This window comes from Capra hircus, chromosome 6 (genome assembly GCF_001704415.2).
Source record: "Capra hircus breed San Clemente chromosome 6, ASM170441v1, whole genome shotgun sequence".
Classification (NCBI taxonomy): Eukaryota; Metazoa; Chordata; class Mammalia; order Artiodactyla; family Bovidae; genus Capra; species Capra hircus.
The window spans coordinates 61,051,897-61,077,924 of NC_030813.1; the positions used below are offsets into that span (position 1 = coordinate 61,051,897).

The 26,028-nt window shown below is 39.8% G+C and overlaps 1 protein-coding gene across 14 annotated transcripts in view; it reads left to right on the plus strand.

Moving 5' to 3' along the window:
* Nucleotides 1–26,028, plus strand: part of LIMCH1 (LIM and calponin homology domains 1) — a 360,061-nt gene that overhangs the window by 257,630 nt on the left and 76,403 nt on the right. For 7 of the 14 annotated variants that reach the window (XM_018049402.1, XM_018049406.1, XM_018049403.1 and 4 more), the window contains exons 5-8: nucleotides 4,892–4,922; nucleotides 6,905–7,015; nucleotides 15,392–15,587; nucleotides 21,117–21,369. In XM_018049402.1, the coding sequence (XP_017904891.1) occupies nucleotides 4,892–4,922; nucleotides 6,905–7,015; nucleotides 15,392–15,587; nucleotides 21,117–21,369 (591 nt within the window). Of the gene's footprint in view, nucleotides 1–4,891; nucleotides 4,923–6,904; nucleotides 7,016–14,645; nucleotides 15,022–15,391; nucleotides 15,588–21,116; nucleotides 21,370–22,423; nucleotides 22,691–26,028 lie in introns of those variants that run through there. The other 7 variants (XM_018049399.1, XM_018049400.1, XM_018049401.1 and 4 more) reach the window with 4 other exon arrangements.

Genomic DNA, 26,028 nt, shown 5'->3' on the forward strand with positions numbered 1-26,028 from the left:
AAGATGGATCATTGGCCATTTGACTATTGTTGACTGTATCTACTCAGTGAGCCATGTTCGGGGCCAAAGAATTCTTGGGAAAGAATGTTATAGTAAAAGAAAAGGCAGTGTGCTTCTCTGTAAAGAAATAGCTGTGAGCAGAGTAATGAGATGAAGAGTCCTTTTGAGATGGTAGAGGTAACTTTCCTGTAGTTTAAAAGTTGTTCAGACTCTACCAAATTCATATAAAACATTTTCCAAATTAGTCAAACAGTGTTTGGCATTAATATGCTTTAATAATGGGTTGGATGTACTTCTCCTTTTGATTACTTTTGGGTCATTTTATCATAGAAAGGCATAAGAAAGAGAGACACCAAAATTCAGAAATGTGAATTTTGGGGTATTTACCTGCTGATACTGGCTTCTTTAATGATGGGGGAAATATGGAAACTACTAAATGAAATCAAATTGGAGTTTATATTGGATTTTATGATTTATGACTAGGAATAAGGGAGAGTCATCCATGACTGACTATATAAAAATCACTTCTCTGTTGTCAGTGTGCCTTCTTTTTACGTATGATTGACATTCGTTGTTCAGTCGTTCAGTCATATCCGACACTTTGCAACCCCATGGACTGCAGCACACCAGGCTTCCTGGTCCTTCACTATCTCCTAGAGTTTACTCAAACTCATGTCCACGGAGTTGGTGATGCCATCTAACCGTCTCATCTTCCGTTGCCCCCTTTTCTTCCTGCCCTCAGTCTTTCCCAGCATCAGTGTCTTTTCCAATGAGTCAACTCTCTGCATCAGGTGGCCAAAGTATTGGAGCTTCAGCTTCATCATCAGTCCTTCCAATGAATATTCAGGGTTGATTTCCTTTAGGATTGACTGGTTTGATCTCCTTGCTGTCCAAGGGACTCTCAAGGGTCTCCTCCAAGACCACAGTTCAGGAAGATCCCCTGGAGGAGGAAATGGCAACCCACTTTAGTATTCTTACCTGGAAAATTCCATGGACAGAGAAGCCTGGCAGGCTACAGTCGATAGGGTCATACAGAGTTGGACATAACTGACATACACTATAATATTAGTTTCATATGTACAATATAGTGATTCAGTATTTGTGTATATTGCAAAATGTTTATCACAGTAAGTCTAGTTAACAACTGTCACTATATAGAGTGTATTTTTCTTGCAGTGTGTAGTTCTAAGATCTTCTCTCTTAGCAACTTTCAAATAAGCAATATTGTTTTATTAACTATAGTTGTCATGCTGTACATTACGACCCCATTATTTATTGATTTTATAACTAGAGGTTTGTACCTTTTGACTGCTCTTTAATATTTCTCATGGAAAAACTTTAGTTAAGGGCAAAAATAACAATAAAAATTATGATATTTGAATATGGAAAGCACCATAAACCTCATTTTAGTGCTCACATGCTCCATTTGCTCTGCACCTAAATCCAGCCTGTATAAATTATTATTCAGCTTAGGAAATTGTTTCAGGTTCTGCCTCATGTCATATTTGTAGTTTCACCTGGGTGGCAAGTGACCAGAAACAATAGTAACTATGTGGCATGGTAGGTAATCATTAGTCACACACACATGGCTTAGAGGGTGAAGGAAAGTTCACTTGACAGTGTTGGCAGCTGCATTCATTTTTTTTTTTAAGTCACTCTAAACCAGTATGTTACTAACCCAGGAGAACTCTGAGACTGATTAGTTTTAGAAATTTAGAACTCATATCACCTTTATTGCTTTTCTGTAAAACTCTGGGCATCAGGAAACCCAGGGTCTGCCTCTACATATGCTACCCCTTAGGTCTATAATCCAAGGCAAGAGCCTTTGCTTCAGTAGGGCTCTGTGTCTTCATATGTAAAATGGAATTGGACAGAATATTCTTACGGGTATGATTCTAGCTAAAGCTTGCTCAGTGCAGATCTGGGAAGATGGTTCAACCAACTTCTAAAGAGACTTTAATTCAAAGACACAGAAAGCAATCCAAAGGGAAAAAAAGTCACTTAGACCCGTGGCACACAATCACTTCTCAGTTACTAGGCCACCTTCCCCTTCTCCCGTTCTTTCCTCTGTCCTTTATCTTTCTTTTGCTTCTTCTCTCTGTCTCCTTCTCATCCCAGTGCCTCCCTTCCCTTCTTTATCGTATCTTTCCATTTATCTCCCATTTTGTATTTCTTCTTATTTTCTTCCCTTTTATTATTATTTTTGTTATGAAACACTTGCCCATCGCTTTCCCCTATGACTGATATTTTTCATTCATTCAACAGATTTACTGAGCAGCTGCTTTGTGTCTGATCCTTTCTGGTCACTAGAGAATAGGCCTTCTGTTCACATGGAATTTATATACCCTGTGTCAAGAAATGAGAAGCAGATTTTTAAAAATTGCAGGGAGTGATAGGTGCCGAGGAGAAAATAAAATAGTAATAAAATAAATGACGTAAAAGATAGTGACAATAACAATATATATATATCAAATCATTGTGTTGCATACCTTAAACTTATATAATATTTTATATCAATTATAGCTCAACAAAACTGAGGGGTAATAAAAAAGAAAGGGTGTCAAGAATAGTCTCTCTGAAGGGGTAGCATTTCAGCTGAGGACTGAGGCATGAAAGGAAAGCAAGAGCCAGCCATGCAAAGATCTATAGGGTATTCAGGGCAGAGGAAGGGTAGGTAGAAAGGCTAGGGAAGAAAAACAAACTTGATGTCTAGAAAGAGAAAGAAGAGTGGCCAACCAGTGTGGTAGCAGGGTAATGAGCAAGGATGAGTGTGGTATGAGGGGTGGTCCACAAGCATTATAGGAGGTTGAATTAGGAATATTTATAGAGAAAGAATTTTAATTTCACGGTATGAATTTTTAGAACATAAAGAACCTTTTATTGAAATTATGCCATAAATTCATTTATGGTACTTAGAAAATCTTCTGTAGCATTAGGGAGGATTGGGACAGGGAATGAACTATCTGCTTCACAACTTTTCTGCAAGTGCTGCTGGTTTATCTTAGTACTGTCTGGAGACATTTATAACAGATGTGGATTTCATAGCTCTGGTAAATGAAAGTAGAAACTGCTATATTTTTCTGCTTTCCCCTCTGAAAGTTGAGCCAAACATTAGCAGAGATGGAAAACACCCTGTTGACACCAGTTAGTACTGAAAGCAATAGGTAGAGGGGTGGATCCCAAAAAGAAAATTCTGATGCTTTTTTTTTTAATTGGAGTATAGTTGCTTTACACTGCTATGTCAGTTTCTGCTGTATAGAAAAGTAAATTTGCCAACATGTACGTATATAATTTTGATACTTTTTCAAATTGTCTTTTTAAAAGTACTCTTTAGATTAGCTTTCTTTGTAGGCAATTTTTCTTTTTTTTTTTTTGAGAAGTAACTTGAGTAGAGAAAGAAAGAAAGAGGGAGAACCTGCAAATGATTACTGGGTGTGTAATTTCGTGAACTCTACCTGTAATGGGTGCCAGACAACACTGGTGAGAAATGAAAGCATATTCCAAAAGGGCTTGCAGCAAATATCATTCTAGAGAATTGCAGCAACTGGATGGAAAGGAGGAAGCCTTTGGGTTGCTCCCAAGGATGTCTCTGAAAAATTTAGAAGCATTTTCACATAATTGGTTGTTGTGTGTAAGTCACTCAGCAAATGTTTTGTGAGCTCCTAGTGTGTGCCAAGTGTGACTGGTTTTTTCCGAACTGGGTCACAATTTTAGTCAAAAAATGTTTATTGTCTTATGTTCCCTGTTGTTTCTCACAAAAAATTCAAATCTTTAATAGATTTTTGTTTGCTTTCATCTAGTTTTGCTGTTGTTGTTCAGTTTTTTAAAATCCTAGCAAACACCTAAGCAGTTAATGACATATCATCCTTTCTGTTAATGGAGAGGAATATGAAACACGCTTCTAATCAAATCCAAATTGGACCACTGCTTCTTACAATGCGAGTGGCTGTTGATGGTTTATATCCTGGATGTGGACTATGTTGTTTTCCATTCCCTCCAGTCTCAGTTGGCTTAAAATTGGGCATCTGTTCATTAATCTGTACTTTGGATCAGAATATGCAGCAGTTAGGTAATTGTGATCTAAATATCTGAAGAAATTCTTGACTAGTTTTTTCAATAGAGTTACATTCTCCCTCCCCAACCCCCAACTGAAGTTCTGTGGAAAAAAGAAATGTAGCGTTTGTTTTCCTAGTATTTATTTGTTGACATGCTAAAGAAAACTTAGAATAACTTAGAAGAAATTCTTATATTTCATTGTATGAATATTTAGAAAGTACCACCAAGTAGCTTTTTTGTTTATAGTTTGAGAATAAACGTCTCTGTATATTTAAGAATGTGTGTGTGTATATTTGAACATAGCATGCATATTTTCCTGTTAAGGGCTAATTCCCAACACTAATTTATGTCCATAGCAGGAAAGAACAAATATTTGGATAGTATTGCCTCTTCTACATATATTTTTCAGGTCTATTTAATTAAGTAGTTTTAGACCTTTGTTAAAAGTACTTGTATAAAGAAGATTTGGGAAGTACAGTCAGATTTCAGTTTACAGTGATAAGTAACCTAGGCAAAATTTTACTTGAACAGTTCAGCTCTGAGTATACAAATATAAACAGTCCTAGTTTTAAATGGAATCCTTCATTTTCCAGATGTTACAAGACATTCATCTTTCCATGGTGTACTATGGAATTTTAATCCCATCTTATCATTCTATATTTTGTTTTCTAAGTAATTTTATTTAGTACTTGAAATTACTAATCGTAGACCTTAAAAATAATATATTCTGATGATTTCATTATATTTGTTAGCTTTCACATATATCTTAGAGATGTTGAAATGAAGATCACAGTGAAGAAACTGATCATATTTTCTTTTCCTTTTTCCTAATTAGGAGTCTTGATTATAGTAGGAAGCTGAAAAATGTAAGTGTTTTAGCTTCACTTTCTAAGCTTTTCTCCTTCTAACGCTGGTGGTTCAGGTATAAATTTTACCTCATAAATTCAGTGCCTCTCGAATGCCTAGCTAGAAAGAATCATTCTTAGAAAACAAGTGTATGTGCCTCTGATAGAAAAATTAATGTCAGCGATAGAAATAAAAATGGTAGTGTTTTTTGGGGGGATGTCTCTTTAATTGGATAAGAGCTCCATCTGAAATAAATGAAATCTTGCACTCTATTTGTAATTTGGTTTCTTAAACACAGAATGATCTCTCTGAACGCTAACATTACTTCCTTGCTGTGGGTAAGCACAGATGGGGTTATTAAATTAAGCAGTTGGGCAAGTTGTTTTTGGGAAAATATTAGTATAATATAAATACTGTTGACTGTTGTGGGCCTGTACCTTTTGTGTATTTTTTTGCCATTAATTTTTTTGAGGTTTTTATTAATACCTTCCAAAATCATCTTTTTTCTAGTTAGATCTTATTTTCCAAGGGCAAGTACATTAGTGCTCTTTTAAGTTTAAATTGAAGAGTGTATGAAATGATCTTCTGTCTATAAAATTTTAGAATTGGCTGTGACCCTCCACTTTTAAAAAAATTTCCAGGGTGCTATTATATTTGACTGACATTTTCATTCTTACCTCCTTTTTTCTTCCTCTATAAAACCAGGGTTATGTGCATTTTTCATCATACAATTTTAAACAGAAACGCCATAATCTAAAACACAACACAGTCCTGTCTTTTGTTCTCCTATTACACTTTTCAAGAGAGCCTCATACTCTTAGCACACACGAGTTATTTTATGGGCCTAGTTCATGTCCTGACGTCTGCAATTGTCTGTACTCTAGAAATTTATTTGTAAGTAATCATTTAAAAAAGAATTTCTGGAAGTTTTGAAGGATTCTTAAACTAACATTTTCCCACAGAGGTAGAAAACCAAATCACATCTTAGCAATGATGCACATAACCATATTTTGGGCCTGTTGCCATCTGGAAGCTTGTACATATATCATGCTGTCCAAAGCATTTTCTGGCCTAGCAAATAGAGGGAGGTGCAGTAAATACTTCCCAGCCTAGCTGAAGCATTAAGACCAAATGTGAAAACAAAATCATAGTCTTAGCTTTTCCATAGGCTTGAGATCCCGGTCATTCAACTTTATGGAGCTTATCTTCAGATGGCCCCTGTGGGGTTCTGTGGGAAAATCCGTGTAAAGAGAATTCGCTTTTGTGGACAATTTCTTTGGAAAAACAGGACAAAATTAACTGAGGACTGAAGCTTCAGACCAGTGAATATTCATAGACATTCTTAAACATTCAAATAGTTGCTAATTGGCAGTAGTCTTGCCCAGCCCAACATTTCCCATCTCAGATTAATAGGAATCTAACTAACTATACCCCAGAGCCAGGTCTCTGCAGAATGTATTCTTCATTACATTGCTGTCCTCTGACTTTAATTAGATATATTTTGTCGATCTTGTTCTGGAAACCACTAATTATGTTTTCTCACTCCTTTGAAAAATTTTTGCTAATGGCCTTAGCAGAACCTCTGTGCCCGCAAGTAGAAATTATGGGCCTTTAAAAGTACCACTCTTGAAAGGAATTGACAACCTGTTTCATTGCTTGTCTGGGTAAAGACTCCAGAGTTTCTGAAAATTTTTGCTTCCTGGTTTTGAAACCTTCATGACATGAGAATAGTTTTGGAAGATTTATTTTTCCTTCCTGCTCACATTCCCACAACCAAATTCTTCCTAAAACTAGGGTCTTATTTTCACTACTGAATCATGTTTGTGTTAACTGATGCAGCATTGGGTTCCTAGTAAAACAATTTTACCTAGAATGGATACCTCATGGAAGGTGGTTTTTGTAAATTAGTGTTTCACATTCTCCCTTCCTGTTTTCCTGTTAGAGGAGCGTTGTTGACTTCTTAGTTGAAAAGTAATTCTTTGTGCATGGTTCTGTATCGCAGGTACTAGTGACCATTTACTGGCTGGGCAAAACAGCGAACAGCTGTGCCTCGTACAGTGGGACTACGCTGAACCTGAAGGAGTTTGAAGGCTTGCTGGCTCAGATGAGAAAGGTAACTTGGCTTTTCTTCCTCATCCCGTGAGGTTTAGACAAGGTGGGGAAAGCAGCACATTTGCTTGCTTTTAAGATCATTACAGGTCCGCGTGATAAAATCGCACAGGCCAAAGATGTCATGTGTCTTACCAATGACAGCTTTGCTTCCCATACCCCACACTACCTGAAATTTTATTCCCTTCTGAGAATGGGAGGGCTTATCTCTATCCAGCTTTAATTCCCAAAGAGCAAATTCAGTCTGTCAGTATATGACTCTGGGTGCCAAAGAGCTCAGTGCCTGCTTTTTGGGGAAATAATGCCTGAATGAAACAACACAGTATTATACAAAAATGAAGGCTTGGTCTGCACTTTGATCCTAAAGGTCATTTTGCTAACCTGTCAGGGCCTTGGTATGGTTGAGGTAACGGCCAAGTTTTTGCCTTGGTCTCTGAAAAATTAGAAACATACTCTCTAAGATGTATATCTTATGACCATTGTGTTTGAATGACCTGGACATTTGGAAAACATTGTAATAGAGTTTTGTGTATTTAATTATGGAAAAGACTGACCTAAGGTAGGGATTTGCCCAAAAAAAGTAGTGTGTTTTGTGTATGCCTGCCTATGTGTGCCTGTTAAAGTTGCAGCAGTATATAAGAATTCACCCAGAGTACTAGGATATGCTATCACCCGGGAGGCAGCCCCACCCAGCAAGCCTCAGTGAGTAGGGAAGACTCATTTGGAATCAGTAGCACCCATGGGTTTTGGATAAGACCCGCAGTGCAGCCGAGATAACTAAGGCCTTGCTCCTCTTTCCTCTAACGTGAAAACTAAATGCACTAATGAGACCTCGGTGAGAGACCGTCTGTATTTTATAGTTTTGCTTTGAATACTGAAAGCAAGAATTTGCTGCAATTTTCTAACAATTTATTCTTTTTTCCTTAAAGCAAATAGTTCTGACAGTTCTTTGCGTTTGGCTAGAAACAGGCTGGCGCATGAATGTTTAAATGGACAAAGCTTTCATATTGGTCAGAACACATATAAACAAAGTCCTTTAAGCTCAATTCCTTGAAAAATAAACACTCCGCTCAAACACATTGTTTCTTAGTCTTAACTCTTATTTGTCCTTTAATCTTCATCTCACTCAAAAGAGTTACTTAGGCAAAGTACAAAGGTAAGCTTTACTCTGGATTTGTGAAATCTAAATGTTTATTGTTTTTTGTTAAATTTGGACTCAGATAATGATAGATGGATTATCTGTTTTAAACTATTTAAAAGCTCTGCCTCATAGTTTCCCTGCTTGATTCTCTGGAAATGTAATTTCTTCTCATTATTGACATTTCTTACTGCTAGTCTGGCTCCTTAAAAATCTGAGCATCTATTGGTCTCTGCAGCTGCAGAGTCTCTCCTAACTTCTGTTTCTTTTGAGATAGTTAGTTATTATCAACTGCCTTGAAAGGACCGGCTATTGTGAACAGCTGTTACCTTTTTAATGAATATAAATGTCACAGGACACAAGGGAGTAGTTAGTATCACTGGACAAAGCATAGCAACTAAAAAATACCAGCTGTGGTACTCCCATATCTCTATGTAAACTAGAGAGTAACTCACCCGAACTTCACTGGTCTATTTGATAACTGGAAATATTAGATTGGTTTCTCCAGTAGTCATGTATGGATGTGAGAGTTGGACCGTAAAGAAGGCTGACACAGAAGAATTGATGCTTTCAGGCTGTGGTGCTGGAAAAGACTCTTTAGAGTCCCGTGGACAACAAGGAGATCAAACCAGTCAGTCCTAAAGGAAATCACCCTGAATATTCATTGGAAGGACTGATGCTAAACCTGAAGCTCCAATCCTTTGGCCACCTGATGTGAAGAACTGACTCACTGGAAAAGATCCTGATGCTGGGAAAATTGAGGGCAGGAGGAGAAGGGGGCTACAGAGGGTGAGATGGTTAGATAGCATCACTGACTCCATGGACATGAGTTTGAGAAAACTCTGGGAGATAGTGAAGGACGGGAAAGCCTGGTATGCTGCAGTCCATGGGATCGCAAAGAGTTGAATACGACTTAGCGACTAAACAACAATAGTGTGTATTGTCTCATTTTGTGTATTATCTCATTTTATCAATTAGGGTTGATAAAACTCTACCAATGGCTTAGATTAAATAGAGTTTTATGTCAACCTCGCATAAGTAAGATCTGGACATGAGCTGTCCAGGACTGGTGTGGAGGTTCTGTGACCAACTGGGGCCTACTGTCTTTTTACTCCATGATCCTCAACTCAGAGCCTTTTGATCCAAGGTAGCCACGCAAGCTTTAGCCTTCACATCCTCCTCTTAACCAAGAGAAATCAGGGATGAGAAGAAGAAAACTCTGTGCCTTACTTTCAAGACACTTCTGGGAAGTCATGCGCTACACTTCTGCTCACGTCCTGTTGACTTAAACTTGGTCACGTATCCGTTTCTAGCTGCAAGGAAAGACTTGAAGAAAGTAGATTTTATTGCATCTAAAAACTGCATGTGGACTCAGTGGTAAAGAATTTGCGTGCCAGTGCAGAAGACATGGGCTTGATCCCTGATCTGGGAAAATCCCACATGTTGCAGAGCCTGGGAGTTACAACTACTGAGCCTACCTGTCACAGCTACTGAAGCCCGCATGCCCTAGAGCCATGCTCTACAACAAGAGAAGCCACTGCGATGAGAAGCCTGTGCATGGCAACTGGGGAGTAGCCTCTGCTCACCACAACTAGAGAAAAGCTCATGCAGCAACAAAGATCCAGCACAGGCAATAAATAAATAGAATTACCATGTCCTGCCTCCCACTAAAAAATAAAAAGCAGATTATGGGCATTTTCACTGGGAGAGAACTGGAAAACAGATACTGAGAGACATACTGCACATACTCAAGCCGAAGTAAATTTGAGATTTAAAGCTTTTCTTTAACAAAGGCTGCTGCTGCTCCTGCTAAGTCACTTCAGTCGTGTCCGACTCTGTGCGACCCCATAGAAGGCAGCTCACCAGGCTCCCCTGTCCCTGGGATTCTTAACACTGGAGTGGGTTGCCATTTCCTTCTCCAATGCATGAAAGTGAAAAGTGAAAGTGAAGTCGCTCAGTTGTGTCTGACTCTTAGTGACCCCATGGACTGCAGCCCACCAGGCTCCTCCGTCCATGGGGTTTTCCTGGCAAGAGTACTGGAGTGGGGTGCCTTTGCCTTCTCCATTCACAAAGGCTATTTATTTCATATTCATTTAATTCATATTCATGAAATTTATTTCATATTTCTTTTCTAGTAGGAGAAATGTGCAAAAAATGATTAACTACGGTACAACTTGTTCTATAGTGCACTTAATACATGTGGAGCCCTTAACATAAGTGTCTGACACATACTAGGTGTTCATAGTAGGTTGCTATTGCGTTGGACAGTAAAGGTCTCTGAAGGCATGGTGATAATGGCCTTTCACTGGGCCTGGATATGTCAGAGAAGGTCTTCCAAAGGAGGGGATGCCTAAACTAAACCAAGGAAAGTTACTACAAGAATAGTGAGATTAAAGGAAGAACCAAGGGGATGAGGGTGGCCCTAGAGATCTCAGGGTCTGGAACTATGTTGACATTTTAGGTTCTTTCTCTCTCTTTCTTTCTCTCATCTCTTCCTGTCTGTCTTTGAATTCATCTTCTCCTCCTATAGGTAGACATTCTGCCATAGCAGAGACTATGGCCAAAAGCAGAATTCTCTGCTTCTAGCTCCTTGCCCAGAAAGGCAAGGAATTCTCCTCCCTGGCCCCGGTTGAAAATTCCTGGGGTGTACTCTGGCCCAGTGTGGGTTCTATTTCTGAGCTAGTCAGTGTGACCAGGAGCAAGGTATACCATGATTGGCCTAAACTACTCCTGTTTCAGACGGTGAGGGTTATTAGCAGAACATGAGGATAGAGGGAGGAGCTGGATAAGCCAACAAATACAAGACCTCGCCCTAGATGACAGTCACCATCAACTTCTCTTCCCTTAATCTACTTTATTTTTTCATGATACATACAGTCCAACTTTGTCTTCATTTATTGGTGTTTCTGATTGCTTTTTTCTTCTGTGCTAGAGTGTAGGGCCCAAGATGGACAGGGTGTTTCTCGAATTTGCATAACATTATGTCCCCAAAACTGAGACAATGCTTGGCAGTATCTGTGGAATGAATAACTTCCCAACCAGAGCGTGGTGGGTGGAGACAGCTCATCAGGCTGAAAAAGTAGAACTTACAACACTCCAGAATAGAATTTAACCACCTTATAAATCAAAAGAAGCAGAAAATGGTGAGTAGTAAAACAGAAGTGTCTGGAGTTTCTCAGAAAGAGTAAGTCATTCACCAACCCTAGCTGGTTCTCATTATCTCTGACAAAGGAAGATAAGAAGAGGACAGATGAGTGAAATAATCCAAAAATATTGTGGAAGCTAGTAGTTCCCACCCCATTCATTAACACACTTTTACTGGAACAACTGACAGCACGCTGGAGAGCCTTAAGTCTTATCCCCTCTCCTTGGAGTGCTCTCTGCAGAAGACAGGATGCAGTTACTGGGCAACTAGATGGGAAGCATAGACAACTTAATAGACGTGAAGAAAGGAGCATTTAGACTGCAGGCCTTTGTGTTGTTCATATCTTCTAACCCCTCTCGCAAAGCTTGTCTTTGAGTGACTTGATGGAATCCAATAAAATTGTTCATTCTGCTAACATCCACATCTTTGTTTCTGATCTCTTGCTTCACCCTTAGGTTTCTACGGCCAGGGATGGCCACAGGTGGCCTGGTGTACATTTGTCAAGCTGCCATTCAGCTTCCAGCTCTCACTTGATCTAGGGTTTTATTCTTGGCTTTCTATGAAGTCATGAACAGAATGGCCTTTCTATTTTTCTTCTTCATAACTACCTGTGAGAAAGCAGCTGAAGCTCCAAGAAGCATGTTGACTTTCAGGGTTTTTTTCCTTTCTTTTCTCCTGTGGTTTGTAGGGTAGGGTAGGGGAGACATTTGGGTATCTGGGAAAGGTTTCCTGATACTTGTTGTTGTTCAGTAACTAAGTCATGTCCAACTTTTTGTGATTCTAGGCACTGCAGCATGCCAGGCTTCTCTGTCCTCCACTGTCTCCCAAAGTTTGCTCAAAACATGTCCATTGAGTCAGTGATGCTATCTAACCATCTCATCCTCTGTAGCCCCCTTCTCCTCCTGCCCTCAGTCTTTCCCAGCATCAGAATCTTTTCCAATGAGTCAGCTCTTCGCATCAGGTAGCCAAAGGATTGGAGCTTCAGGTTTAGCATCAGTCCTTCCAATGAATATTCAGGGTGATTTCCTTTGGAATTGACTGGTTTGATCTCCTTGCAGTCCAAGGGACTCTCAAGAGTCTTCTCCAGCACCACAGTTTGAAAGCATCAGTTCTTCGGTGCTCAGCCTCTTGTATGGTCCAGCTCTCACATCCACACATGACTACTGGAAAAACCATAGCTTTGACTATACGGATCTTGGTTGGCAATGTGATGTCTCCTTTTTTAATACACTGTCTAGGTTTGTCATAGCTTTCCTAAAGGCCAAGTGTCTTTTAATTTCATGGTTGCAGTCACTGCCCACAGTGATTTTGGAGCCCAAGAAAATAAAATCTGATACTATTTTCTTGAAAATCCAGTTTTGTAATGCTGTACCAAGCAGCTTGTGAAATTGTGTCTTTTCTAGATGTGGGCTTCCTAAGTGTTTGCCCTCCCTGATGGGAAATTGGGCCCAAGGAATCTAGTTATGGGATATAAATGGAGAAGGAGATAGAAGAATATCAGTGTTTATATAAGATTATGTACTTAACTGTACTTATAAATTTTGTATGATTTATATATTGACATTTACATGCCAAATGAATGCATAGCTAACATTTTTTGAGCACTTAAGCATCAGGCATTTTTCTGAATGCTTTCCATGTAGTAATACATTTAACCCTCCCAGCAACCCTATGAGATAAATATTATTTGCTCCATTTTACTGATGAGAAAACTGAAATTGGCCAAGGTCAAATAATTAGCCCAAGGTCAGACAGCTAACAAGGGGTGGAGCCAGGATTTAAACTGTCAGCTGAGCTTCCAAGACCATGCTTTTAACCTACTCTAAACTGTTTCTTTCTTGCAGCAGGTATAGGTTGGGAATCTAGGCATAAACAGCATTTAGTGACGGGGCACCATCCAGGTTAGCATCATCCAGTATAAGCATGGGTCTTCCCAGATGGCACTAGTGGTAAAGACCTGCCTGCCAATGCAGGAGACATAAGAGACACAGGTTCGATCCCTGGGTTGGGACGATCCCCTGGAGAAGGGCACGGCAACCCACTCCAGTATTCTTGCTGGGAGAATCCCCTGGACAGAGGAGTCTGGTGGTCTGTAGTCTATAGGGTTGCAGAGAGTCAGATACGACTGAAGTGATTTAGCATGCAAGCGTAAGCAGGCTGTAAGTATACAGCAGTTGGACGAGGTGATGCTGATGATGACAGCTGTCACTATACTGAAGTGCATCAAATGTTGTCAGCTCTTGCCATTTGGTAGTTGGAGACAGAGTCCTTTGTCAGAATCACAGCTTGGCTGATTACTGCGTGACCTCAGTCAAGTTACTCAAACTCTCTGATTCTTTTCTATAAAATGGGGACAACCCCAACCACATCACTGGGGAGTAGGTTGTGTGGATTGAATAATAGAGCCTGCAAAAAGCATCAGGCACAGAGTAAGTGTTCAATAACATTAGCCATTTGGCCTGTTCTCAGTGGATAAATAAACCAAGATAATTACTTGCATTTCCAACGAAATTAAATGCAAAACCATATCCAATTTAGATATATAGTTTTCAGTTAGTCATGAGTTCTTCCTTTTCCTGCTAAAAGTCAGGCCTGGCTTTTGTACAAGTCCTGGTTAACTTTTGACCTACAAGTAAGCTACCTGCATTTCCATAACTGGAATTTCTGCCTCCCTCCAGAGGGTCATGTCAGTTGAACTCACCCAGGCCATATTCAGGCCCTCAGTGTGGCGGCTACAGGGTGCCCCTCTCCACACTTCCCTTCCCCTCTCGCTCACTCTGAGTCCTGATGTGAGATCTGTGTGTGCCTTGTGAATGATGGCCACTCTGTCCCCCCAGAGGGCCCTCCACTGGGGAGAGTCAGAGGATCTAATTAAAGTCAGAGTCAGAGGTTATAACTGATGGAAGCTGCTGGACGCAGTTCCTACAAAGACACTGGTTGTGGCGGGCATATAAGTCAGTGTAGACAGTGTTTAAAAATTGCTAACATGGAGTATATTTGTTTTTTTCCTTTCTATGGGGAATGTGGAGGGGACCTGCCTGAGCATCCCAGGAAATCTGCAGTGGGACCTTCCAGTCTTTGTGGATGTCATTCACAGCCCTGATTTTAAGCAACAGTCTGGGAGAGATTAAACTGAGGTTTATCTTTGAGTGACTGGAGTTATTTCTGTTTTCGTCAGCTTGGGCTCTAGTAATTAATGCTAAGACACTGGTGGGAACAAGGCTTTTATTATAATATGAGGGTGAGGATGGCTTTGACTGACCTTTCTTCTGCTGGAGTTTCAGTGTTTTAGTATGTGCTGCTTGCGCTGGAAAGAATTTATAATCACAGGCTGTCAAAGACAGCCATTGTTTTCACTGCTCTGAACATGTGGGTCAGCCACAAGTGCTTTCAGCTCCCCCAGCGCCAAGAGCTGGCCGAGGGTGAGAGCATGCCTGGATTCTTCTGAAGCATCAGGAAAAGCATTTTGCATATTTTTCACTGCTTTTTTTTTTTTTTTTAAACTTTTTGCCCCAGAAAAGACAGCTCCCTTTCAGAGCAGGAATTTCCCTTCAAGGTAGCAGAAGATGGAACATACTGCTCCAGGATTTTATGAAACTGATTCTGCTGCAAAAACAAATGCTGTGTGCCTTAGCCAGACAGCATAAACAGAAGCAGTTGTGCGGCTAAACTAGGGGCTGGGTCCCGGAACAGACATGCAGTTATGGATCCTGAAAGACGGGTCAAGGTTAAGGCTTTTGTTTTTCATTTTTCTTTTCATCTTTTATTGTATTCTTGTGAATCCAAACTTGATGATCTTTTATTCTTAATTTCTCGAATTTTTTTTAAACATTGTGGACTGCAAGATGCCTGGGGATTTTTTATTTTTAAATATGTGTGATTTTCTGATTGAGAAAGTTGTAGCAGGGAAGGATTGAAGAATGAAATGTTGACTTGCAGATGATAATCAGTGTGATAACTGCTTGCTGTAGCCTTTCCACAGTGATTCTATATGCAGGATTTTTTTGGAGACCGCTGGGGACTGATTTTCCTGATATTCATAGGCTGTATGTCTGTTGCAGTAATGTCTGTAATCCTTTTGTTTTCTTCTTGAACAGGAGACTGATGATATTGAGAGCCCCAAACGTAGTATTCGAGACAGTGGCTACATCGACTGCTGGGACTCCGAGCGCAGCGACTCCCTCTCTCCCCCTCGACACGGCAGAGATGATTCCTTCGACAGCTTGGATTCCTTTGGCTCCCGTTCCCGGCAGACTCCTTCGCCAGATGTAGTCCTCAGGGGAAGCAGTGATGGTAGGTTGGAGCCTTAATAAACTGCACTTCTTAGAATCAAACAGTAACAAGAGCTGCCTTGTTCCCAGCTGAGAGATTGGCACTGGGAAGGTGGACTCCGTACCTACCTTGCAGTAACTCTAAACTGGTAGGAAAAAAAAAAAAAAAAATCTCTTAATGTTGTTTTTTGGTGGTCCTTAGAATTTGGGTTGCCTTTGCCAGCAGTTGGTTTGAACATTGCCTCAGTGAACATATCTTCTGTTGGAAAATGTGTTACATCATTCCTCCCTGGGTCTCAGTGAATCAAGATGCTGTACAGACCATTAGCTCATAAAGTGTGCTGGAGGTTTATATGTTCCAGGTACGAGGAAGGGAAATGCTTGAGTGAGTACCACACTGTATAAGTGAAAATGGATCAACTTCCAGCAAACTGGAAACACACTGCACACACTTATGACAGCTCTGAAGCTTGGGACTGTGAAACTTTAATTGGCATGGTTTTGCCAATATTAGATGCTTATGGTAACTGACCGTTGACTAGAGCGATGCAGGTGGTCCTTAATGTATTGAACACAACCCAGACTGCTTGTTTCTTCAGAGGCTGGGTTTGATTTAAATCTCCTGGATTTTATATCACCTGAAAGGAATGATCATTTTTCTTTACAAAAATGTATGGTCATGCAACCTGATGTAAATTTAATGCATATTTTTTCAGAAGCTGTTTACCTTACTTATCTTGTGCCTTTGTGCTTTTATTAATAAGAAGGGAAGATAGCTTGGTTCTGCATGTATAAACTTGGAGAAAGACTCTCAGGGGAATTCTTTTATTTGTGTCTATTTCTTTTTACTAGAAAAGGAAATAATTAGCTTCTGATTAAAGCTAATATTTCTAGAGACTTTAAGTCTTCTGTCTGAGATGAAAATTTTATTTTTAGCTAAAAAACCTCTTCCAGTTATAAAATTCTATGTCACCAGTACTTGGGTATTCAATATCCCCAGGTCCTGAGTCCATTACTCAACCTCTGGTATCTCATTTAATCCTTAGCACAGGTTATGAGATATCCAGTATGTGAGTTAATTCTCTCACAGGGCTATGAAACACTCCTTAGCCATATTTTACAGATGAATCTTAGGTTAAGAAACCATCCTAACATTGTAAGTGCCCCAAATCACTGTAAGTAGCGTGACGATGTTAGCCTCGAGAAGTATGAGTCCAAAGCTTATACCCTAAAGCTTAATTTACTCACACTTCTTTCTGTTTGGTTAATAGATTTTTCAAATTCTAGCATGACTGAACTAATGCTTTTGTTTAGTGCTTAAACTTGCCAGCAAATAGATTAGCCTCAGGGCCATATCGTATGTGACTCCTAAAGAATTCCATGGTGCATTGTGAACTGCTTGAAAAACATTTCTACAATTTTACGTGACATCTTAAGTCCCACCCACAGTATTAGAAGTTACAATACCAACTGCATGGTCTAATTGAACTTTAACATAACTGAAAGGGAGATTTGCTTTTATGAAACAAATCATAACTAAACTATTGCATCCATATTATTTTGATTTTTTAAAGAATTATTATTGTCTCATCCTGGTTTTTAATAACTGGTAATGTGGATCCTTTATTTATTCTGTCACCAGCTTCGAGGGATTCAGAGTTTATAATGGGCCACATCTTGAAGGGATTTGAGATGGTAATTACTAATATTGTACTAATATGTGCTGAGGCATAATTTCATTTGCAGCAATTAAGATTGATAAGCCAGAGTCTTTTCATAACAGTTTTTCCCGTGTAGAGAAAAACATGAAATTGAACTTCACAAAACACCATCCGTGAAAGAGCATCTTAACACACAGATTTCACCAATCAGCCTGATACCTTCAGGCTCATATTCTTGTAAACTAATCAAGACCTAATGAGGTTTTAAAGAAAAACAGCACTTTTTATCTGCCTTTTAAAGTGTGGTGTAATTTTATCCAAATTGATGTTGTATTTCATTAGAGTTTATGGTATATTTTTTAAGTGATGTAATCAAGAAGATTGCTAGTGCTAATAAACACTTTCAAATTTAAAAGAAATTTAAAAATTTAAAAATTCTTGAAAATTTACTTCCTATGACTCATAATCAACTAAGGAAAGTCTTACCATGAAATTTTCCAGCTCCATATTGGGTAGAGAGAGTGTTCATTTTATTATTACTGAGGCCCACAGACCCATTCAGTAGGGACAGTCAAGAGCCACACACATAAGAGGTGCCGTGATTCTGTGGGTTGGACACAAGAGCCACCTGGTAAGGAAGCTGTGGGTCACCAGGGTCAATTCAGCCACTCTGTCTTGCTTGACAGGTACCCAGTTCCTCCCTCGATTTCACTGACATGCCTTCTGAGGCAAGCTCCACTGGAGAGGAAATACAAAATCTTCCACTCGGGTGCTTTTAAAATTACGAACATGTTTTATAAACATAATGCATTTTGTTAAATAAATATTCTTATCTGTTATATAAAAGGTTAGTTAAGGGAGAGACATAAGGAATGAGAGAAAGTAAAGTACTGGAGGAAGATGGAAAAGCAAAGGGTTGGTGGTATATATGGAAAAGTAAAAGTGAAAGTTAGTCGCTCAGTTGTGTCTGACTCTTGGCAATCCCTGTCCAGCTCCTCTGTCCATGGAATTCTGTAGGCAAGAGTACTAGAGTGGGTTGCCATTTCCTTCTCCATGGGATCGTCCCTATCAAGGGATCGAACCCAGGTCTCCTGCATAGCAGGCAGATTCTTTACCAACTGAGCCACTAAGGAAGCCCATATGTGGTAAACATAGATTAAAACAAAGAAAGACTCCTAGCTGTTGGAAGGGAGAGAAGTGTAGTCCCAGGGGAAAGGAAGGATCAGACTTTGATAAAAGGATGTCATCGTGGTCATGTGCACTGTTGGGCATAGATGGAGAAGCGACCCGAGTACATTTTCATCTTTTCAGGATTAAGTCAAAATCTTTTGAAATCTTGGCCTGAGATAAGAAGAGTTCTAACACTTGGGTGCTTTACATCTCAGGTAATCCTCACAACAACTGATCAGAGCTGTATTATTACCTTATTTCCAATGAGGACCCTGAGGAACAGAGGGCTTAAATTCCCCAGTCACACGGCTAGGTGATGATGGAGCTGAAATTATACCCTGGTCTCCAAGTCCAGAAGGTTACACTGCTTTCAGCGAAGTCACTTTGCCTCTGGGCATTTGCAAATTAACTCTTTTTGAAGTGTCTGTTGAAGACATTTATCAAAGAGTAATTGGAGAGAGGGGGAAGGTGATCTGTTCATGTGTTAACCTATTTTGAGACTCTCAGTGTATTATAGGTAATATGTTTTTAGATATTGTACCAAAATAAGTTTCATAGATTATAGGGTTTTAGAACCCAGTGAACAGAGACAGCTCTATTCCATGCTAGCCCTTCATAGTTGATTGAAGAATCATTTTCTTTCCTTCATTTATTCAGCCAAGTCCAGGTGTTCCCCTCGTCAGAGTGCTTTAAGTAGAGGGCATTGTTCCCAAAGTCAGAAAACTGCAATAGTGCATGTGATGATGATGACATCCTTTTATCAAACTCTGATCCTTCCTTTCCCCAAGGCTGTGTTTCTCTCCTTCCAGCAACCAGGGGTCTTTCCTGGGCTGGAATCTGGAGAACAGAAATTGGAGTTTGAGCTGTTACTTACCAGCCTTGGAAAAGGGGCCCTTTGGGTCTCTTTGAGTCTCTGTTTTCACCTCTGTATCATGGGGAAAATATCAAATAGGGAAACAATCCAAGTGCTTGGCAAGGTAAGGTAGTATTAGTGTTTGTTATAAAGCAATTCACCGAGGGCTCTGAGTATTTTATTATGATACTGAGACAGATATCCGTGATAAAAGACTTGGGGTGAGAAGGGAACCAAGTTATGAATCAAAAACCAACAAGTCATGAAGTGGTCAAAACTCCAGAAGGGAGCCTGAAAGCCAGTAACATGAATAATTCATAAACTGAACATTTCATCTGCAACAATGAACAACTTGTTTATGGTCAATGCTTTTAACTTTTACCGTTTTTTAAAAGCCATTAAATCATTTAATCTCCAGGGCAAGTTATTTCATTCCTATTTTTACAGAAAAGGATGAGCAGTATTAGAGACAAGCCTGGGAGCCCACAGCTCATCAGTGACAGATCCAGAACTATTATAGCATAAAGAGTAGTCAGTGATTGTTACGCACTTATGCAGGAGCAAGTACTGTACCAGTAGTTTCACACATATCTGATCCTCCCAACAGTGCTACAAAGTAGGTGATACTATTATCCTCACTATATTATAGACTGGAAAACTGAGGCTTGGGGTAGTGGTGACCAGTGCCAAAGTAACATAGCTAGTGAGCGGCAGAGCTCAGTATGAAGTGGATCTGACTTAACCACCTGCACTACACACTTCGCTAGGCTGCCACATCTCTCGACTTTCAGTTTAAGGTTCTTTTCACAAATGTAAAGAGGTCAATTTCTGTTTGCTGTCAGTGAAGTTGAAGGACCTTTTTATAAGGCACTCACTGAATAAGAGTTTTCAACCAGCATTCAGATGGTGGCTGCCTGTCACAGTGATGCGTGTTTTAATGACAGTTTCAGTCTAATGGATGTTAGAAATCTGATGAGATGAGACTCAGGAAACAAGGATACAGTATAATTTGGATACTGCCCAGTGAAAGACTGATGTTGGTAACGTTGAATTCCTTTGTGTTGTATAGAATGCTTTTTAAGCTAGACTAATTCATTGATTCGTGTGATTGAGTATATCCACTGTGTGCAAAGACCGTGTGATAAGTACTGTGAAGGGTACAAAGCCCTGTTCTCAAAATACAAAATAGAAAGTATAAAGTACCAGAAGAAAAATAGATCATCAGGCCATAGTGTTCACAGGAAAAAACTACCTCCAGCTCTGGGTACCAGGAAGGGCTCTGATATAGAGAAATATGCATTAATTATAACTCAAGCCATTTCCTGGAAGGCAAACTCTTGGTGTAATCCATACTGATCATTTTTCTGAATTCCTATAGTTCTTATATGTTTGTGCTCCTTGATTATAACTGATATTCTCCAGGTGTTTCATGAATTGGTTAAAGATACCTCAAAGACAAAGGATTATAAATCTTTTGTAATTCTTATTTGTCAGAATATCTAGTGCAGAGTAAGACATGCAAAAACAGGTGCTGTGTAAAAACTCCATAAATTTATTTTTTCTTCTGAGACTTGCAGAATCTGAGCAGGCGTATAGTCCTATTGCAAATGTGTTGTTAATTGTAACTCTCAGACACAGCTAAGCTTACTTTTTTTTTTTAATTTTGACTTTTTTTCTTTCCTGATTAGAATTGAGAGCTTTTCCCAGAATGGATTAACTTTGACTGATACTTTTGTTAAGTGAATAATTAAAGGAAGTAATCCCTGGAACCCATAGATTTAACCACATCCCCCATACCATATACTTGCCATTTGGAATATTATTGCTAGCCTGGCACACTCTCTCAGCACCCGTCCTCTCTCCCCAGGGAGGGGGAGCGACTCTGAATCCGACCTGCCCCATCGGAAGCTGCCTGATGTGAAGAAGGATGACATGTCTGCGAGGCGGACGTCCCATGGAGAGCCGAAATCAGCAGTGCCTTTTAACCAGTACCTCCCCAACAAGAGCAACCAGACAGCCTACGTCCCCGCACCTCTGAGAAAGAAGAAGGTGGAGCGAGAGGAATATCGGAAGAGCTGGAGTACCGCCACCTCCCCCCTGGGTGGGGAGAGGCCCTTCAGGTAAGACCCGGGCTGTGCTGCTCCTATCCTGGCTTGTGATATAGGAACAACGGCCCCTGGATATGAATGAGCCCCAAGAGCCGCTGTAGACCATTGATGTGAGATTACAGATGGAGGTGGGAAGAACAGACCTTCAGAGAGTGATTGTCACAATAGGATAGAAGCTTCATGAAGGCACCTACAACTGTGCCTGGCACACAGTAGGTATTTAACCAACACTGGGCTGATGAGTAGATTTTTGAAACCAGCTGTATCATCAGGACATTGAGAACAGATCTGTCATCCATATCCTTCTCGGGAGACTGTCTGACTCCCAGTCCTGTTAGATTAGGTACAATAAGACCTTTTATCTACACCAAAGTTTATCTGGACATAAGCTCAAGCATTATGTAAGGCATGCATGAACATGCTTGAGTCATAGGTAGAAACAAACAGTCATAATGAAATGGAAGAAGCATTGGACTTCTCATCTCTTTAGGGAAGCAAGCAGTCTTTCCCCTAATCTCTGATTATGTTTTTGTATTTCTTCATTCATTTATTCAGTAAGAATGTATTTATAGAGCATGTACCATGTGCTAGGTAGTAGATCTTTTAGGCTTTGGGGACCCAATAGAAGGTAATATAGAGTCTTTGCCTTCAAGAACTTTACAGTCTAATAAAAGAAACTTATAGTCTAGTCTAATCCTTTTAGCAAAACCATCCTGATCATTGCTTGGTTATTTCTTATAGTCTTCCTTTATTATCTATGATTTTCCATTGAGTAAAAATTTTATTAAAAGTTGTAGTTATTGAACAAAACATGAATTTTGCCTTTCTGGCAGAAAAGGTTTTTGCGTATCAAGTTTGAAATAGCTTTCAATCAGTGTAGAGATTATGATGTGTTGTGTTAATTAACAAATGGCTACATTTAATTTTCTTCACATTACCAGAATAGTATTGCATACTATGAATTGCAATATTATGGAAGTAATATCAGAATGACCAGGAGCTGATCTATGATCTGCTCCCCAGCCTAGCGTGTTAGTTTGGTCAATTATGTTGTCCAACTCACTAGCTATCCTGAGACAATAGAGGAAGAGGAAAGTGAAGTGGGGCCTCCTTGTGAAGAGGACCCCGTCAGCCCAATGGACACCAGTGGGAAGCCTCCTGACGGTGGGTCAGAACTACCCACCAGTTGTGGGAAGGAGCAGCCTCCTGCAGAGGGGGCTGTGGTGGCACCAGCTCCCAAGTCTGAAGAGAAAGCTGCTGCTGAAATGCAAAAGCGCAGAAGGCTGGAGCAAGCCGGAATCAAGGTCATGCCAGCAGCACAGCGCTTTGCCAGGTTAGCTGTGCAGGCCAAAGACTGGCCTGGCTGGCTTTGTGCATGCCCGGGGCTTTGGAATCTGTCTGATGCGGTGGAGTTTCCATCTTGTTTTCCCACTTCCTGCTTTACCCGTTGCATCATTATTTCCTACTTGGAGCGAATAGAAATAGCTAATCATCTTTGCCTTAAGGCCTGTCTCGGCTGAACTTTTGGTTATTTTAAATGGAGGTAAAGAGTGAGCTTCGTGCTGCTTGAGTAGACCTTGTCCTGGTCAAGTATGTGTGGTCAGTCACTTGTGGGCTACAGGATATATCTGGCAATAACATCTCATTTTTCAATTGTTTATGGCTTGTTAATTTTCACACTACTCCTAAATGGCTCTTATCTTCCTTCACACATCACTAGAAAGTAGTTCCTTTGGCATGGAAAGCACTGTCTTTAGAAAGAATGGCTGGCTGACAAAAATCCACTTACTTTCTTTGTCCCAAGGGAGTAGTAAGTACGATTAGGTTTATTTGACTCATTTCTAAAATTTGTTGATTCAACAACGAAGGATGGAGTAATTACTTCTCTTAATTGTCACAAAGACACTAGTATACAGTCCTGGTGGCCTCGAGTTACGTGAGAAATGGAGACCTCCAGCAGCTGACGCCACAGAGAAGTATAGTTGTATAATTTCACTTAGTGTTTGGAGAAGCTGATTAATTTCTGTCATGTAATAGCCACGAAGATCCTAACAAATGATAGTGAGACCAAAATTTAATGGACAAGTTGTAACTCATAACAGTTTGACAATTGAAATTCCTTTGCCGCTTGCTCTTTCATTGAATCCTGAAAGGTAGGTGCTATCCCCATTTTTTTCAAGCAGAATAACTGAGGCTCAGTGAAAGTAAGTTACTTAAGAGCCTCTGAGCCAGTTACTGCGGACCTGGTGGCTACTTTCAGATGTTCTCTGACCACCGCATCCCCGCTGCCTCCCACACATTTCACAGAACGTTTTCCATCCCTCTGTACAACTCCATGTGTGGTTATGCTGTGGTCTAGGTCTTCACTGAAAATTCCAGCACTGGCTTATATGGATTTAATCTTAGAGTAGCTTTGTATTGATAAAACACCAAGGATATAATTCTTCCTGTCTGCGGTATCCCACAGATAAACATATCTGTCCTAAATGTGTATGTGCTTCTAGAAAACTCTGACATAAAACTGTGCTTGTGCCACAAGAAACTCTCGGGGTTTCTAAAATTATAAAGGGTAATGTCATAACTTCTTAGAAATAAACCCAGATATTCTTTAAATTGCAGTTCAGAGACCTTTTGAGACACATGCTGTTTCAACATCATTTGAGCATCTATGTATATCAAAGACCAGGCGGCTAGGTGCTGAGAATATCAAAATGGAGTATATCCTCTTACTGGTTTTCAGCTTTTCCTGCTTCTGTCTTCAAGCCTAGGGCACTGTGGAAATAAGTAATAAGTGATACAGATAAGAGAGTGAATTTATTTTAAAAAAAAAACAAACACTTTAATCGTAATTCCTTCATACACATACCTTCATTTTTATCATATCTGCAAAGTCTATAACTGAAAGTTACCAAAGACACCATCATCTTTTTTATTATTTTTCTTGTTATTTTCAAAAATTGCCAATGTTTGAGTTTTAAAATCTCATTTTTAAAACATTGATTTTTTTTCCATGATTACTAATGCTGTTGACTGTCACAACATGTGTATTGGCTACTCGGGTTGGTTTTTTCCCTAAAAGTCCCTCATATCTTCTGTCATTTACTTTTGTGCTTTTAAAAAAAATGTTTTATTGTGGTGAGAACGCTTGGCATGAGATCTACACTCTGAACAAATCTTCAACTGGCCAATACAAAGTCGTTAACTATAGGTACAACGTTCTACACCAGATTCCTAGAATGTATTCAGCCTGCTTAACTGAAACCTTATGCCTATTGATTAGCAATCCCTATTTCACCCTCCCTCCATCCCTAGGATGCCATTCTTTGATTCTCTGTATTTGACCATTTTAACTACTTCATGTAAGTGGAATCATGCCATTTTTTTCTTTCTATGACTGGCTTATTTCACTTAATGTCCTCGAAGTTCATCCATGTTGTCACATATTACAAAATTCAATTCTTGTTTAAGGCTTAATAATATTCCGTTGTATGCATGTGTACAGCCTTACCCTTATTCATCTCTTGATAGACACTCAGGGTGTTCCCACATCTTGCATATTATGAATAATGATGCAGGAGTGCTCAGATCCCTTTGGGAATCCTGGTTTGAGTTTTTCTGGATATATACCCAGAAATGGGATTGCTAGATCTAGTTCTGTTTTTACATCCTGAGGAACCTCCCCATGTCATCCTTGTAGTTACTGTTGTTGTTCAGTCGCTGGGGCATGTCCAACTCTTTGAGGTCCCATCAACATGTCATCTTTAGAGTATCTAGAAGAGCAAGGGGAGACAAGTGGGCAGAGACTGGGAGAGAACTCGGCACACCCTGGAATCGTGGTGACGTGGAGAAGAAGAGAGAGTGGGCAAAGGCTGGGGGTTCCACGAGTGTCCTATGCCTCTTCAGTAAATGGAAGTTTATTTTCTGATAAAACAGTGCAATCTTTTATGACAGCTCCCATCCTGTGCACAGACCTAGAATCATAGTCTACAACCATGAATTCTAAAATTGAAGAATAATAGTATATTTGTGTGGTAATTTTTGCTCCTGTCCATGTTCCTGGGATCTGGCTTATTTTTTCCAAATTTTGTCCAAGTTAGCTCTATTAAGCAGAAATTTGCAGGTCAGTTAATGTCTGCAGATGTCAGTTAATGTCATACTTTAGAGCTACTGACTTAGCATTTAAAATGGAGTTCAGGAAAATCATGCATATTCCCAGAGAATGTTCCCAATAGCAACACAACACAGCTGCTCCAAACACCCAGAATTCATTTGTTAGATAGATTTTTCAGCTGCTAGCTCTCATAAAAGTTTTATATATACCATGCCACCAGCCTGCCCTGTCTGTGTCTTTGTCAATTACTTTTTGCAGCCCACAATAGAGTCAACGGCCATCCTAAATTTATCCACATTTTGGATCCTGCTTTTAATGTGGCAGAAAGTAGCTTAACTGGAATGAAATGCATATCATGAAGAAGGAAAGGATTCTTGGTGTCTGGAAAAAAAAAAGACTATGAAACATTTCAATATGCCGATGTCTCTTAAGGCATTTTACTTTCAGTCTCCTGTCTTTGCAATCCAAATGCATTCTGGCCACCACGTCTTGGAACCCAACAAGAGGCGCCAGATACTTCTTGTGCCTATTTCTGAGCTGAGAAAGTCTGTGTTTGCAGA